Genomic DNA, 17,193 nt, shown 5'->3' with positions numbered 1-17,193 from the left:
TTTGACTGAACGTTTTTGGGTTTAGAAGAGCGGCGGGGTGGGTCTGGTTTATATAGCATCCGCAATGCTGTGCGAGGGAAGCCTCACTTATTTACTGCACTCCATACTTTAGGTACTAATTAATGGCTATTGATTCTTTTTAATGCTTTGTACTAGTAATTGCAAGGCATGTCCTAATGAGTCGCTCATTATAGCATCCTGGATAACTATTGTCATATGAAGTGTTAATAGGTTAATAACATAATATTAAATTGCGAATCAAATCGACGCAATCGGGGCGATATTTCCGTTCGAAAACCGCCCCGCAGTTTGAGTGCTGTTGTGAACCGCCGGAGATAGCGCCGAAATCGCTGAAGATAGCGCAATATTAGCCTAAAGGTTCGTGCCAATTAATGTAGGGCTGCCGATAAATCCTTTATCTTCCGCGATTTTAATCGTTGGTTGCTAATGATAGTACTACTTCTAGATAACCCCTGTGCAATAACGTAGTGTTAATCTGCTAATGGTGCAGTCCTCTTTTTTTTTCCCAAACAAGTATTTCAGTGCTACTAATTCTTTCCTTTTTTTAGTATTACTACCAGACGCGGATTTTTAAAGCACTTGCACCCAGGCCCTGCTATCCTGACTCTCCAATATCGTTTTAAAATCTATGCAAGACAACTAACTTCGTATATGAAATTTTCTCTTTTTCGTTTCTCTCATATAGAACATGTTTTGAACTTCAAACTTTGCAGCGCAACAAAACTTACTAACTAGAATGTGAGATAAAACTTTCAGAATTTTTCGTCCAACATAAATAGTAAAAGAAGTATTTTTTTAATCAAATAAGAACTTATTTTGTATATTTATGTTGGACGAAAAAATCTATTTTTTTATCCTAGATTCTAGCTAGAAAGCTTTACTGTTCTGCAAAGGTTTCAACTTGAATACATGTTTTATGTAAGAGAAATAAAAAAGATAAATGTATTTGCACGGATCTTGATGCGAAGAATGGATGGCTAGATAAGAGGAGCCTGGGTGCAGGTGCTCTAAAATATATTTTCGTATTACTACCTATGTATGAAAATATAAATCGTTTGTGCAGTTCAAACGTCTTATATTTTGATATGGAGAGAGTACTTCACTAGCTAATTCTATTTCGCAAACGACACACGAACATAGACACATACCGATAGGACCCTCCTTGGAGGCTCATTCTTGGAGGTGTATACGGGCTCGAGGGACCAGTGGACGACATATTCGGTGAAGAGGTGCTTTATCCTAAACATTGATGACGACGGATCTCGATGGCGTGATGCCCTGGAGATTAGGCATCTGATGTGCGAAGACGGACTCGCGCAGGAGGGTGACGCTGTCTGGCGTCGTGGTGGCGTCGCCGGCAACTAGACTGGGCAAGATAGATGCATCACTACAGTTCTGAAGATGGATTGGTGGTAGTTGGCGGCGGTGGCCTCTGAGTATGCGACGGACCGGTGGGTGCCCCATACCCGGAAGGTGGCTTGGTTAGGGCCTCAGGTTTTAGATGTTAGGTTTGGCTGCAATGTCTGTTTGGTATTAGGCCCAGACTATCAGCAACCCTTCATCAACTGGATAGGAGTAGCGACAGATATTGCACAGACGGTGGATTCAGTCTTACTGTTGTATTACTTTATAAGATCTTTTGTGAATAATTAATAAAGTAGATGTATACATCATCCAGATGCAGAAACCGGAGGTCTCTCTTCTTTAATAAAAATACCGATAGGTGTTACTCGCTCAGATCCTTGTACACATGTTGCGGCAATTAATTCACAGATCCTTGTATACATGTTGCGGCAATTAATTCACATCGGAGGGAGCAGTGATTATATACACGCCAAAAAAATTCAACGGCAGAGCTAGTTAGGTGGTTAGAAGTGATGATATGATGACTCTACATAGTACTTCCTCCATTTTAAAATATAGTGCGTTTGCGTTTTCTGAGGTTGAATTTTGACCATAAATTTAACGAACAAGACCGACTGCGGCGGAAGAAAAAGTTACATAATTAAAATCTTCTTTCGAATACGAATTCACTGATATAACTTTTGCTCCCGCCGCAATCGGTCTTGATAATTAAATTTACGGTCAAAATTGAAACACGGGGATAGAGCAAGCACTATATTGTGGAATGGAGGGAGTAGTACGTTCTAGTACACGTCAGTTTCCTGCTGTTTTTATGTCTGACCAAGAAAAAGAGCCGCCAATGATTCGTTTCTACAGTTGCTATGAAAGATACCAGTAACAACGAGGATGCGGAGTTTCTGAGCCCGAGCTCAAACCAGCTTGGATGAACAATAAAATCCAAAAAAATAAAAACTAATTAAAGAAAAACTAATTTTTGATTCAGACATGAACAAAATGTTTACGTGCTCACAAAATGTCATCTTGAAATCATATTTTTCTTAAGTCATGGCAAAAAAACAAAATGGATTCTTCAAAAATGTTATTTTCAAAAGTATTTTGGAGTGTTGATTTTGTTTTTTTGGCACGACTTTCACAAATGTCTTTTCAACATGAAATTTTGTGAGCACGTAAATTTTTTGTCAATGTTTGCACCGAAAAAATTCAGATTTTTCTGAATGTTTTTTTACTTTTTTGGATTTTACTGTCCGTCCCGAGCTCAAATGAGCGAAGATGACTTTGGTAACAACGAGCGTTAATGTCTAGTCAATTTCTAGCGATGCAAAATTCAGAGAAACGGTCGACGGGTAGATCGGCGCTGCAAATATGAAAAGGATAATCCTGCTGACGGACACGGTATACACTTATTTATGTACGCAGAGACTAAAACTTGAGTACATTAAATGCACTTGGATTTCCCTCACAAAAAAAAGAAGCAAATTGGCTAATGCGCGTACGCTGCCGTAGTTGGTCCAATCACAACCTACAGGAGTGTTAGCAAAAAATATATAGGGAATTAATTCAGCAAATTATGTCATGAGCGGCGGCGCTTACGGCATCGTTCCTTTCTTGAAGGTGCCGCTTTGGGAACCTTAGAGTTGGGTGGCGCTTGTGGGTGGTGGGCGACCGCGGTGGTGCGGCCCTATCCTAGCATGGATTTGCGTTCGTTGCTTGGAGATGGACTCGCGTATGTGGAGGTCGTCGGCTGGCGTCGTGGTGACGTCAATGGCAGAGGAGCTGCCAAGGTTGTCACCTCAATCTGCTTTGAAGATGGACTAGCGAAAGACGGCGGCGACGACACATGTGAGTGCGTCGGACCGGTTTGAGCCCCGGACCTGGCAGATGGCTCAGTCGGGGCCTCTGGCTTTAGATGTTAGGCTTAGGTGAGAGGTCTGGGTATGTGGCCCAGCTTGCACCCCTTCATCATTTGGATAGGAGTAGCGGCAGATGTTGCCAAGATGGCGGATTCAGGCATATTGTCGTTCTACTTTGTAAGGTCTTCGAGAATAATTAATAAAATGACCGCATGCATCTCCCAAATGCAGAGGCCGGGGGTCATTCTCCTTTTCAAAAAAAAGATACAGTTGCGACATATGCAGATACCGACGATCAAATCTTGGGCAAGTAACATACCGATGACAAAGGGAACAACATATGTTGTTACGCGATTTGACCGATAAAGATCTTCGTAAAATATGTGGGAGCCAATATGAACATCCAGGTTCCGCTATTGGTTATTGACCGGAGACGTGTCTCGGTCATGTCTACATAGTTCTCGAACCCGTAGGGTCCGCACGCTTAAAGTTCGGTGACTATCGGTATTATGAGTTTTTAAGTTTTGATGTACCGAAGGTAGTCCGAAGTCCTGGATATGATCACGGACATGACGAGGAGTCTCGAAATGATCGAGACGTAAAGATCGATATATTGGACGACTATATTCGGACACCAGAAGTGTTCCGGGTGATTTCGGAGAAAACCGGAGTGACGGAGGGTTACCGGAACCCCCCCCCCCGGATAAATAATGGGCCATATGGGCCTTAGTGGAGAGAGAGAGGGCTGGCCTAGGGCAGGTCGCGCGCCCCTCCCCCTCTGGTCCGAATTGGAGGAGAGGGGGGGGGCGCCCCCCTTTCCTTCTCCCTCTCCCCTTCCTTTCCCCCTCCTAGTAGGAGTAGGAAAGAGGGGAGTCCTACTCCTACTAGGAGGAGAATCCTCCCCCTGGCGCGCCATAGAGGGCCGGCCGGCCTCCTCCCCTTGCTCCTTTATATACGGGGGCAGAGGGACACCTCTAGACACACAAGTTGACCATTGATCCCTTAGCCATGTGCGGTGCCCCCCTCCACCATAATCCACCTCGATCATATCGTAGCGGTGCTTAGGCGAAGCCCTGTGTCGGTAGCAACATCATCACCGTCAACACGCCGTCGTGCTGACAGAACTCTCCCATGAAGCTCTGCTGGATCGAAGTTCGTGGGACGTCATCGAGCTGAACGTGTGCTGAACTCGGAGGTGCCATGCATTCGGTACTTGGATCAGACGGATCGTGAAGACGTTTGACTACATCAACCACGTTCTCATAACGCTTCCGCTTACGGTCTACGAGGGTACGTGGACGATGCTCTTCCCTCTCGTTGCTATGCATCACCATGATCTTGCGTGTGTGTAGGAAATTTTTGAAATTACTATATTCCCCAACAGTGCGTAGTTCCCCCGTGGGTGGCAGGGTCGAAGGTTGAGAAGAAGTGATGCGATAGCAAGTGCGGCCGGCCAGAAGTGAGGCGGCACGTTAGCATGAAACAAGAACATGCGAACGCAGTTGTACAGTGCAAAGGACACGTTCGGCTCGACCGTTCTGCTGTGAAGTATACGGGCATGTGAGACGAAAGACTGTGCCATGGTGCGACAAAAAGGTGCGGAAAGCAAGGTTGTCAAACTCTTTTTCCATTGTCGGTCTGAAGAGCATGGATGGGATGCCCAAACTGCGTGCTGACATAGGAGTAAAAAAGCTTTCAAAGTGGAGAATGCATCCGGCTTTCATCGCGAAGAAAAGGTCCACACATAATGAGAATAATCATCAAGAATGACCAGATAATATAAGTAGCCCGAATTACTAGAAACTAGAGAGGTCCACACATCGCTATGAATCAACTGAAAGGGAAAAGAAGCAATGGTGGTGGAGTTATTAAACGGAAGGCGAACATGTTTGCCGACACGACAGGCATGACAAGTGTGATCCTCGATCTTATTACAACTGAAACTGAAACTCCTAAGAATATGACGAAGTGTGACGGGGTTAGGATGACCCAAACGAGCGTGCTAGAGATCGACGCCAGCGGAGAGAGCAACTGATGCGGTGGTGGCGGGTGAAAGCGAATGCATCAGATAGAGCTCGTCAGGGCTGTCACATCGATGGAGTACCATCCTGGTTCAAGCGTCCTTAACACAAAACCAAGATCGTCAAATTCAACAATGACATGATTTTGACGAGTGAAACAATGAACGGAAATAAGATTCTTAATAAGATGAGGAGACACAAGTATGTTAGACAAAGATAAAGGCATGGAATTAGAAGGAAAAGAAGTGTGCCCAACGTGTGTGATAAGAAGTGTGGAATCGTCGCCGACAATGATGCGGCGGTCGATGGTGATAGGAGTGAAGGAGGCAAGATTATCAGGATGAGCAAACATGTGAGCAGTGGCCCCGTTGTGCATGTACCAATCACCACCTCTAGTATAGTTGTTCGGTGTAGGAGTGGTGTGCAGCGCGGCGAGGAGCATCAGATCCAAAGGCGCCGGCGGCAGCACCGGTGAGGGGGACAGAGGGGCCATCGGGAGGTCGTAGCCGCCACTCAACTGCGGCGGTGGGTACCCTCCATAGGGCTGCGGAGCCGCGTAGTACGCCTGATGCGCCGACGTGCGCGGCACGGGAAGCGTCGGCGCAGGGGCCCGGGGAACCGGCATGGTGTAGGCATGAACGACACCGGTCCATGGGTTGTAGCCGGAAGCCCTCGGAGGGGGCACCAGGAGCTGCTGCTGTGGCTGACGAGGTTGGTCGGCTCCCTGCTACGGACTCCCGCGGCGGCCACCGCGCCGGCCACCATGGCGCCGTTCGGCGGGAGGGGCGGGAGGTGCGGGCGGCCCGTACGGGAGGGGGAGCAGCCTCGGCTACTGCTGCAGCGCCGGTACGGCGGCGGCGGCGCCGGGTAGGGCGCCTGGTGGAGCGGCTGGGGTGGCACGACCGGAGCAGTGGGAGGAGTTGGGGGCCCGCCGCGGGTGGTGCCGGCGGCGAGGGCGGTGTGGATGGCCCACGCCTTCACCTGCTTCATCCGCCGCTCCTCCAAGCGGAGGTACGCAACATAGTTGACGAAGGAGGGTGTGGTTCGCCGCGGCATTGCCGAAGTCCTCGTTGAGCCCGTCGGTGAGCGTTCTGAGGAGGAGGTCATCATCGATCTACGCGTCAATATCGCGGAGCTCGTCAGCAAGAGTTTTGAAGCGACGACAGTAGTCGTCGACGGAGGAGTTGTCCTGGTGGCACCCAAAAAATTCTTGCTGCAAAAAAACACGACGTTGGAGTTGATTGTCGATGAAGAGCCCATTCAGTTTGGTCCACACGGCGTGGGGGTCGTCACCGTCCTGCATGACCGTCTGAAAGAGGTCCAATGAGATGATGAGGAAGAACCACCGAATGATCGTGGTGTCGATGGTGGACCAATCATGGAACTCGGGGATGAGGCTGGAGTCGACGAAGCCGTCCACATGATCGACGAGGTGGTACTCCCGAAACACGAGGGAGAAATACGTCTTCCACGTGTAGTAGGAGGAGTCCGTCTGGGAAAGACAAACTGGCACCCGCTCGTAGATGTTCAGGTTGCGGATGTCGTTGACGTCGGAAGGGTTGGCGTCGGTGAACGGGTTGAAGTTGGTGGACCTGGATGACATGACAGACGACATGACGAGGGAGGTGCGGGCTAGGGTTTGGTGCGGGTGGCGGTGGCGCGCGGCTCGAGCTGGCGTTCGGGAGGTGGGGTCGGCTCGGGGTTGGGCGGGCGGGCGGAGATGAAGGGCAGCGGCGACGGGAAACAACATCGGCTAGGAGGGAGTAGGGTTGCGGTGACGCAGGGTGGTGCAAGTGGCGCGGCGGCAGTAGGGGTAGGCGGCGACGCGGGGGAGGGAAGGGAAAAGCGCGACAGCAGGGAGAAGGGAGAATGGTAGCGGCGGCTGGGTGGTGGCGGCGGCAGCAGTGCGGGGAAGGTGCGCGGCAGCGACGGAGCGGAAGCGAGGATCGTAAACCTAAAAAAATGATACCATGTGTGTTGTGAGTATTGCACGATGCATTACTCAGCGTGCGAACGCATGTACAGAGATGGACCACGACCTTAACTATACAAGACAATTAGGAGATAGACCCAATATACCGATATGCACAACACATACACTCAACACTTTTCGTGACAAATAAATTAATGATAATTTGCCTGCCCCTTTTGCTCTTTTTGTCCCGGCACGGGCATAGTGCTATATGTGTAGTGGCCCACGGGAAAGCGTTTTCCGGCTGAGTTGAAGCCCTGGTAGAAGGTGGAAACGGTTGCAGCGTTCCGTTGCGTGGCCGGTTACGTGGGTCCCCGTCTTTGTTTTGGACGGTGGGCGAGCGAGGAGGCACCCCGCCCAGGTCCAGCTCCCACTCCACCTAGGGACCTTCTCCACCTCCGGACTCCGGCCCCAAAGGCGGCGGCTGAGGTGAGACAGGGCAGAAAACATCCCCAAAGGACGTCCGGCGTATAAACATGATCTTCCGAGGGCTCGAATCCAATCGTGCCCAGAAACAAGCTTCCCGATGCAAAACTTCCCCTGATTTTCTCAGATTATTTTTAGCCGGATAAAAATGATTTTATTAAAAAAATCTACAAACATGCAGAAAACAGTAAGTGGCACGGGACACTGAGTTAATTGGTTAGTCCAAAAAAACAATAAAAATTAATGTCAAAACTATGCCGATATGATATATACATGGCATGAAAAAAATAAAAATTATAGATACATTTGAGACGTATCAGCTGCCTCGGCGTCAACGGAACACCTAAAACCCTAATTTAACCATATAGGATGTTTTGGCGCCAGTGGAAGCCCTAAAACCTTAATTTAAGCATCTAGGGCGCCTCAGCATCGACGAGACACTTAAAACCCTAAGTTAACCATCTAGGGCGTCTCGGCGTCGATGGAACACCTAAAATCAATGCATCTAAGAACATCATATTTAAATTGCAAGAATGTTCGCACAATCAAACTAACTTAGTTCAAAGCATATCAAGTGACCAAATTTCAAACTTACTTAGTTCAAATACTTCAGGAAGGTTCACATACTCAAACTAAACATAGTTCAGTGGATTCATCACACACCGTAGTTCACATATTCAACCTAACAAACCATAGCTCAAAGTTTCAGACTAAAGATTGTTCTAAAGATACATAATTCGCCTAAATTGGCCAATCACAGGCAGCGTTTACAAGGACAACGGTCAAGTCAATGATTTGCCTGGAGCGGATTGGTGGGTGCTGATGTTAGCGCTGATGGAATCAAAGGAGCAGAAATGGATCGAATATGGTATGGCATATGTTTAACCCAGTATTTTGGTCATCATGGACTCATGCTAAATAGGACGTAATTAGGCGCGTGACAGGGATGTGTTGCCCGTGCGTGGCTTGATTAATTTCACCTACTTGGAGTTTTCTTTGTTTGATCTTCTTTGTTATCGAAAAAGGCTTTCGTCCCATTTTATATATAAAACAATGATCAACCACAGCTCAAGTACAAACGCATCCCACGACAACACACGCACGCACCCAAGGCGGGATACATAGGCGCTGAGCACAACAACATCACCCCTAACACTACAAGAGCAATCGGGGTCCTCCACCGTAAACACGCCACCGCGAAGAGATGAAGCCGCATATGGCGAACCGTGTGCTCCAAGGCGGTGCCTTCAAGAATGTTACGACGCTAACGTACCGCCACCGCCCGACCCGAGGATCAGAGTTTCCCCTAGAGCAACACGATGACCGATGAGAGCCACAACGACGCCTTCAAGAAGAGAACACGCTACGCCGCCGCCGGTCCGTCCGAAGATAGAACAGGTTTTCACCCCCGGCCAACACTCACCGCCAACGAATGCCACACCCCAGCCACCATGCCGCCCACACAGCCATGGTCACCGGGCAGCACCAAGCCATGGGCTCTGCCCATGAGCACCGCGCTACCACCACCAGGGCCGCCGCCCCGGCATCCAAGACCTAGACACCATCTCACCCGAGCCCGGTCGCTACCCCAACCAAAGAGACGAGTAGAAAGGCATCGCCTTTCACACTCCTGGGCAGCCCCGACCGCCGAAACCTGAAAGGCCGGCCAAAATTGGCCTCCGGTGACCCGTCCTGCTGTGCCGGACGCGAGACGAGCTCGATTCTGCAGCCAGGCACGAGATGAGCTTGGTCCTGCTGCCGGGCACGAGACGAGCTCGGTCCTGCTGCCGGGCACGAGACAAACTCGGCCCTGTTGCCGGGCGCGAGACGAGCTCGATCCCGCAACACCGGGCGCGAGACGAGCACTGGACCGCAGCTGGGAGAAGACCAACCCTTCAACAAGGATAGAGCCCGGATGATGAAAAGAGGGGTCGAAGCCGAAACAGGCCGCTCACCGATAAACCGACGCCGGAGATGTCCAACCGCCACCGTGAGCCAACCCGAACCACCGCTATGAGCCACCACCATGCCGTGGCAGCCCAAATCCACGCCGGGACAACGAGGGGAGCCCGAACTGCCCTGTAGCAGAGGGGCGCGCCACCGCGGCTGCTGCCCGCCCCTGTGCCGCCACACTCCACCCCCCTCCCCCCCCCCCCCCCCCCCCCCCCCCCCGAGCCTCTCCCGCCGCCAGCCAACAGCAGCAGGAGGCCTCTCAGCCTCGCCGGAGCACCACCCAGCCAAGGCAGTGTGCCCTCCAGTCCAAGCTGTCGCAGCCCGAGCCGGCTGACAAGGGGATCTGGGCCGTCAGCGACTCCACCCGCAGCAGAGCCGACCCCGCCAACTCCACCTCGCCTGCCGCCCAACCACCGCGCAGCCGCCGCCGCTCCACCGGCAAGCCGCGCCGCCCCGCGCGAGCGACGTCCCTGCCAAGCCGCCGCACCCGCGCCGCGAGCAACAGGGGAGGGAGGCTAGAGGACCCCGCCGCCGCCGACGCCGACCAGGCTTCGCCCGGCGGCGCCCTCCGGCGGCGGCGAGGAGGTGAGGAGGAGGAGAGGTCCGGCGGCGGCTAGGGTTCGCCCTGCCGCCCGCGGGAGCGGCTCGGGCGAGAGCTCTTTCCAATTTCAGAGAATTGGTTTTTAGCAGTCATCTTCTTTGTTTGTCAAGGGGAAGTGAGGCATCTATCTCATTTTCTTCCATAGTACGACGAGCCACGGCAGCACTGTCGTCCACATCCGCATGACCACATGGCACTCCCGTCACGTTTCACGGCCGAGACATAACAGTATGGACCTACCTACATACGTGGTGCTCCAATGATCGATCATACTCCAAGGTTCCATGACTACCACTGTGCCTAGCCGCGGATCGCTATGTCGGCAGCAGAGAATATCACGTTCCGATCGATCCGCTTCACGCATGCATGCTTGAAGCAATACGGATGAAAGAATATGACCTTCATCAATACAGTCTTGTCCGTCTGATTAGCGGCTGACCCGGTTACACGGCTAGCATGCATTTCCTACTCATTGGAGCGGAGCGGGTTTATATGGAGAGCTGCGTGTAATAGTCCGACGTTGGGTACGTGGCGAGACTTTGTCGAACGGATTTGCCGCCATGCGCGCGAGCTGCAGCTAACAGCGTAGCACCTCGCAACGCCAACGACATGAGACGTTGCAACACGCACAAGCCTCCCCTCCCCTCCCTGGCCACATGTCCACGCCAAGCGGCCTGATGGCAGATTAATTAAAGAACTAATTGATCAACTATGTCATTGTCATGTGCACTATGTATATATGCTAGTACTAGTATATTTGTCAATAAACTTGATAGATCCAAATTGTTGGTGCTTCACCAACACACTGAAGCAACAGCTAGCTCGGTCGATTGATCACGCGCGCGTATGTTACCAACACGAGAAGCCAACACCGCGGGAATGCCGCATGCATGCAGCATGTACATTTCAATGCACCTACATCTAGCGCTACAAATAGATACTCCCTCTGTTTTGAATTATTTGTCGTAGGTATGGATGTATCTATATGTATTTTAGTTCTAGATACATTCATTTCTGCGACGAGTAATTTGGAACGGAGGGAGTACTAGTCTAAAACTTTCTCCGTCTCAAAATACGTGTCATTGATTTAGTACAAAGTCAGCAACACTTATTTTGAGATGGATGTTCTTCTAGCCAATGGGCAATGGCTATAGACTATAGTACGTATCGCTGCTTGGCGCCCAGTTGTGCTGGATTGACTTCTATTTGCATTGTGTGTACGTGAGGGTAATTCATATGTACCAGAACTCTGGAGCCATGTATAGTGGTAGATACATAGGGAGTCGATATGCACGGATCTGTCGTAGTTTCCCGGTTCTTTCCTCTGTTTTCCATGTTTTTTGTGGGTTTTTGGTTTTTTATTTCTTTATTTTCCCTTCTTTTGTTTCCTCATTTTTTTGCCCATGGCTGTCAGGAGCACAAGTCTGTTATGTTCTTGCGTGGACTACATGTGTGCTTCACGGAGAAGCACAAGTGTGTTGTGCTCCCGGGTTGACCACATGTGGGATTTCATGCGGGAGCACATGTGTGTTTCGACTTTTTAGTCCCTTTAGTAATGACCCTTTAGGCCTAGGCATTAGTAACGATCCTTTAGTCCCGTTTCTTCAACCGGGACAGATGGGCCTTATGAACCGGGACAAATGACCCTTTTTTTACTAGTGTTCACCATGTGGAGGAAGCACATGTTAATCTACTTGCAAGCATATTTTTGTATCACCCCACATGAGCATACGTTAGCTTCACTTGAGAACATGGTACAATTAGAAAGCACATGTTAGTTCACTTTGAAAGGACAATTTTCAGTCAAAAAATCATCAAAACCTACTACCATGAGGTAAAAAAAAATATTACTTTGGGAGTAACACAATGGTGAAAACGGACTCAAGATTTGGACTTATGATTCCAGAGATAAATTGTTTTGAAAATCAAATTTATAAAAACACCACAACAAAACCTCTCATCTCTCGTGCGCATGTGAAAAAAGTTCCACCAAAACTCGCAAGTTGCGACAACTGACGCACATACGATGCGTGAGCTATTTGTCACCACCAGAGCTATTTGTCACCACCAGAGGATGTGAGAGTGGACGGGGCTTGCTTACCCCCAATGAATGTTCCCATCCATTGTCCCATATATGTGGCGCTCAACCCAGGCCTACCTTCTATTTTTCCAACCAAAGCAGAAAAGTTTCTATCTGCTTAAACAAATTAGTTAAGTACATTTTGTTACGTTTCTTCTAGATAACTGCTTCCTCAAGTGTTCCCCGCAAAAAAAAAAAACTACTTCTCCAAGTGTGTTATGTTGACTTTGTCAAGTGTCCATGCTTTGCCGAGTTCATTACCGAGTTTCGCCTGTTTGCCGAGTATTTTTCTTTATGCGGCACCCATAAAGACGTTGTTGACTGAGTGCGTGCGAAAACTTACTCGATAAACAACTTGCTACGGACGTTGATGTAATTTCTGTCTCTTCTGAAGTTCTTTGCACTGTCAGATGAATAGATAGAAAGCTTTTCCTGAAGGGAATAAACACTAAATACTCGGGGATCAATTATTCCTGTGCGGTGGTGAGCAACATTTCGGTGTTGAGCAGTCGAGAAAGGCGAACGGGTGGGAGCCCTCCATGCTCCCGGCGGCCAGCTAGCTAGCACCCAGCAGTAGTAATAGCAAGTGGAGCCGTTGTTTAATTACGAGTAATACTGGAGACACTCCAATTGATCGCCAGGAATTGATTTGATTATCTTTTTTGTGCGCGTGCATGCAGATGGATTCGCTGACGACGTCCCGTGGCTTGGAAACGAATGCGAATGATTGGATACACGCATGCACGTGAAACGGTTTGATTCATGACTGCACCAGGCAGGCCTCGAGTTTTTGTTTCAGCAAAAACTTGCGCTAATCCACGATTTAGACAAAGATAATTTCGGCCTCATTTGTCAATAATTATGTGTCTTCATCACTGTATTGAAAATAATACACCTTAAATAAAGGGATGGGGGAGTATCCGTCAACTGTCAAAATTGCTATAGTATAAAGAACACCAAAAGAAAAAATTATATCCAACTTCATAGACCACCTAGTAACGACTAGAAACATCTCTCCCTCATTGGAGCCAGTCAAACCTTGTTGTAATAGGCAATCGAAAAGTCGTCGTGCTAAGTCCCTATAGGACCAGCGCACTAAAACACGTAGGTCAGAAGGATTCAACCTGTAAGCACACAAACGCAAACGAACGAATATTTGATCCACATAAATCCACCGAAGCCAAATGCCGATTGAATCACGCAAGATCCGTTGGAGACAAACCTTCACACGTCCTGCAACGATGCTAGAAGCACCACCGGGATGGAGGCTAGACAGGAAGAATCTTATTCCATCTTTAAGGAGCTGCCACCGCCGCCTCGTCTCTCCAAAAAAGACACAAACCCTAAAAAATTTAAGAAGACATTTAAAAACGAAGCCCTCCCGCCGACAAGGGTTGGGATCCACTACACCTTCATGACCCTGGGCCACATGAGACGAGACAGATTACGGCGCTGCCGGCAGGAAGCACGAGAAAGCCAAGCGCTAGGGTGTCCCTCAGAACGAGCGAAGGGCAGGCATGTTTGTCCATTTGAACCAATCATGTACGTACGCGCCAATTCAAAAAAAAAAAAACTAATCACATTCGCCCCTCATCGGCCGTCCATGGAATTGCACCAACAATATATAAGAACGATCCCTATATGAAGAACCGAGTCCAATCCTAGAAAATGATAGATTGAAGCCGAATCAAGTATGAACATTTTGTTAATGCACTCGAAGGGCTTCAGCGTATTCTTCCGTACTCCCTCGGCAGGGGCTGAGCTACGTCTAGGCTAAATGGATTGTGCCCCGCACGGTCAAAAAATAAAATCAGTGAGGTGTAAGAGCAAATTCGACCATATGCATTCGAAACATCCCAGCAAATTTTTGCTATATTTTTTGAAATAATGAATTGGTAGAGAAATTAAACAGGTAACATCTATGAGGAAAACACGGCTCTCCATCAAGAGACGGCCTAGCCAGCCGTCGCATACCCAAAAAGCTAGGGTTCCTCTGCCTCCCGCCGGCGCCGGCGCCAGTCTGCCCCATCTCCCATGGCTTTAGGACCATGGGGGCGGGATGGATCCCGGCCCTTGTCGGTGGGAGGGCTCCGTTTTTAGATATTTTTGAGGTTTGTTAGGGTTTGTGTCCTATTCAGGAAGGCGAGACGGCGACGACTCCCTGAAGATGGAATAAAAGTCTCCCCGCCTAGCCCTCGCTTCGGTGATGCGTCTGGCATCATCGGTGAGCGTGTGGAGGTGTGTCTCCGGTGGATCTGTCTTTGATAGATTTGCTCGGATCTGTTCGTCGTTCGTCTTTGTTCGTGTGTCTTCAGGTTGGATCCTTTTTATCTACACTCTTCATCGGCGACCGTTACTGTTCTGGTGCGTTGGTTCTAAGGGGCCTTAGTTTGCCCGGCTCCGGCGAGAGAGGAGCGATGACAGCGGCGCGCCTTCGGCTCGCTTCAATGCTTGTAGTCGTCGTTAGATGGTCTACGGATCTGGATGTAATTCTTATTATTTCTAGTGTTCGTTGTACTATCATGATTGAAGATGAATAGAACGGAAGTTTATTTCGCAAAAAAGAAGAACTACCACAGGTCGCATGGTTTTAACCATCCTGACCATAATTTTTGAAACCGGTAAATAAATGTGTAGAAAAATTGAAACCACTATAATTTTGAAACCATTAAAAAAACACGTAGGGAACTGGAACGCGACGTCTACTACAAGGCACCTTGGCTCAGTGACTGGGCGCTTCAAAATCTTTTAACAGATTCAGTATATTTTGCTCGGTACACACATATGCCGTCAGGGATCGTGGATCGCGATTAAAGGATGGTACCGTCCACCGTCCAGTAACCAAGACCCCCGAATAACCCATGGCATGTATGATTAACAATCAAATAAATAAAACATTAACAATGGGAATAATTCATCTCCATCAACACACAATCAGATTTATCAACCAACTCGATCAGGTTCATCCCCCTAATAGCTAAACTGTAGGATGGCAATCAGGTAAACTATGTACAAACTACATATGCTTCCTAGTAGTTTGATATCACACCCTAAGATTAATCCCTCCTCACAGGCCATCATTATGCCTTGCACGCATCAACAAACACACGACGATCCTCCTCGAATCACCACCGCCTAATGAACCCAATCCTTAACTGAAAGTTAATGAAGCAACTAATCAATCGAAGAGCTAGCATCAACCAAATAACCATCTATAGCTACCAGCAAACTGAGACGCTCCAATCCAGCGAATAGATGGATGGATTCAATCAGATCTTCCACATGTCGGAGTAGTCCATGAGAGCCTCGCCCCGGAACAGCTCCTCCAGATCGAGGTACGACCGCGACGACGGCATCAGGAACGAGGTGTCCGCGCCGGCGAGCGCCCTCGTGTCCAAGCCCAGCGAAGGGCTCAGCAGCGCCGACGAAGACGCTACCTCCGCCTTCGGCTTGCTGTACCTGCGGATCGCAGCCTGCTGGTCGCCCATAGCCTGGTAGGGTGAGTACCCGGCGCCGCCAAGATTGCCGTTGGCCGTCGCCGGTATGAAGAAGTAGTTCGGGCTCTGCTGCTGCTGCGGATGTAGCACCGGTAGCTCCGTCTTGATGGTCAGATGCTCCGCGTCCGGCTCGAGCGGCAGGGCCGCGCTGGAGGTGGAGCTCGAAGCGCCGGCGAAGTCGTCAGCCCCAGACGGAGAGTCCATGAGCATCGGCAGGTCCGCGTCGTCGAACAGGTCGGTGTCGATGAGCAAGTCATCGAGGAAGGCGAGCGGGTCCTCCATGGCCCCGTCAGCCGCCGGCGCCATCTGGGGCGGCGCATTCTTCGCCGCCGAGTCTTTGTTGAACACCCGGCAAACAGCCCAATCGTCCTACAGGCACGCAACAGGCAGGTTGAGAAAACAACATCAGAAGAATAAGAAACAAATCGCGAGCGCGACATGTGAGCGCGCGGTCCATTCCAGCAGCATCTCCGGATGCTCCGGCGGATCGACCGATCGACACGGAGACGGGGACAATCGAATCTTGCCAGCCGTACCTTGGCGGTGTGGGGAAGACGATGGGGCAGCTGGCCCTCGAGGCGGTACTCGTGCATCACCCACGGCGTCTTCCCGCCGCTGGGGGCGCGGCCGGTGTAGAAGACGAGCGTCTTCTTCATGCCGACGAGGACGGCGTCCCGGCCCTTGCCGCGGAAGATCTCCTTGTCCTTCCCCGTCGCCTTCCAGTACCCCTTCTTCGTAGCCCGGTTGGTGCGCGTTCCCGTCGGGTACTTCCGACCCTTGTGCACGAAGAAGAACCACTCCTTCTCCCCCATCTTCGCCTTCCCTGCAAAACCATAGAACCGGCCGGCCATGAGCGCGCTGCTTGCCTGGTGCCTGCAAATCCAATCAGATCAGACGAGGAGTAGTACTACTCACCCGGGAGCTCCCACGGCTCGTTCTTGTTGAGGTCGACGTCGGTGATCACCTGGCAGGAGAAGGATTCGCGGAGGACCTTGCGGGTGAGGTAGTGGGTGACCACCTCCTCGTCGGTGGGGTGGAACCGGAACCCCGGTGGAAGCGCCAGATCCATCACCGCCGTCACGTCGGACATCGCGGCGGCACCCTCTCGGATCTACTGCCTTGCTACGCTGAGGAAGAACTTGATGGGAGCGGGTGCTGAGGAGGAGTAGATATGTGGAGAGGTGATTGTCTGAACGGTTTGGGGTTTGGAAGAGCGGCCGGGTGGGGGTGCTTATATAGCGTCAGGAATAGGATGGCTATAGTTGCTTCGTAGTAATTCCAAGGCAGTAAATTAATGCTCCTATGACCAAGCGGCTAAGCATGTCCGAATGAATCGCTCAAGATAACATCCTGGATAACGACTGCAATCATCTAGAGTTAATAGGTTGCTACATATCCCGCAAAATT

General features: G+C 50.0%; 1 protein-coding gene across 1 annotated transcript; it reads right to left on the bottom strand.

Annotated features, from left to right (window-relative positions):
* Nucleotides 1–15,214: 15,214 nt before the first annotated feature.
* Nucleotides 15,215–16,987, bottom strand: LOC125540962 (NAC domain-containing protein 92-like). The gene is made up of 3 exons (XM_048704476.1): nucleotides 16,702–16,987; nucleotides 16,323–16,609; nucleotides 15,215–16,155 (listed from the first exon to the last, which is right to left on the bottom strand). The coding sequence occupies exons 1-3, from the start codon at nucleotides 16,874–16,876 to the stop codon at nucleotides 15,559–15,561; spliced, it is 1,059 nt and encodes a 352-aa protein (XP_048560433.1). The 5' UTR covers nucleotides 16,877–16,987; the 3' UTR covers nucleotides 15,215–15,558.
* Nucleotides 16,988–17,193: the final 206 nt, after the last annotated feature.

The sequence above is a fragment of the Triticum urartu genome, chromosome 2 (assembly GCF_003073215.2).
Source record: "Triticum urartu cultivar G1812 chromosome 2, Tu2.1, whole genome shotgun sequence".
NCBI classification, from domain to species: domain Eukaryota; kingdom Viridiplantae; phylum Streptophyta; class Magnoliopsida; order Poales; family Poaceae; genus Triticum; species Triticum urartu.
Note: the sequence above shows the minus strand (reverse complement) of the source record. Positions and strands in the feature narration are given on the sequence as shown.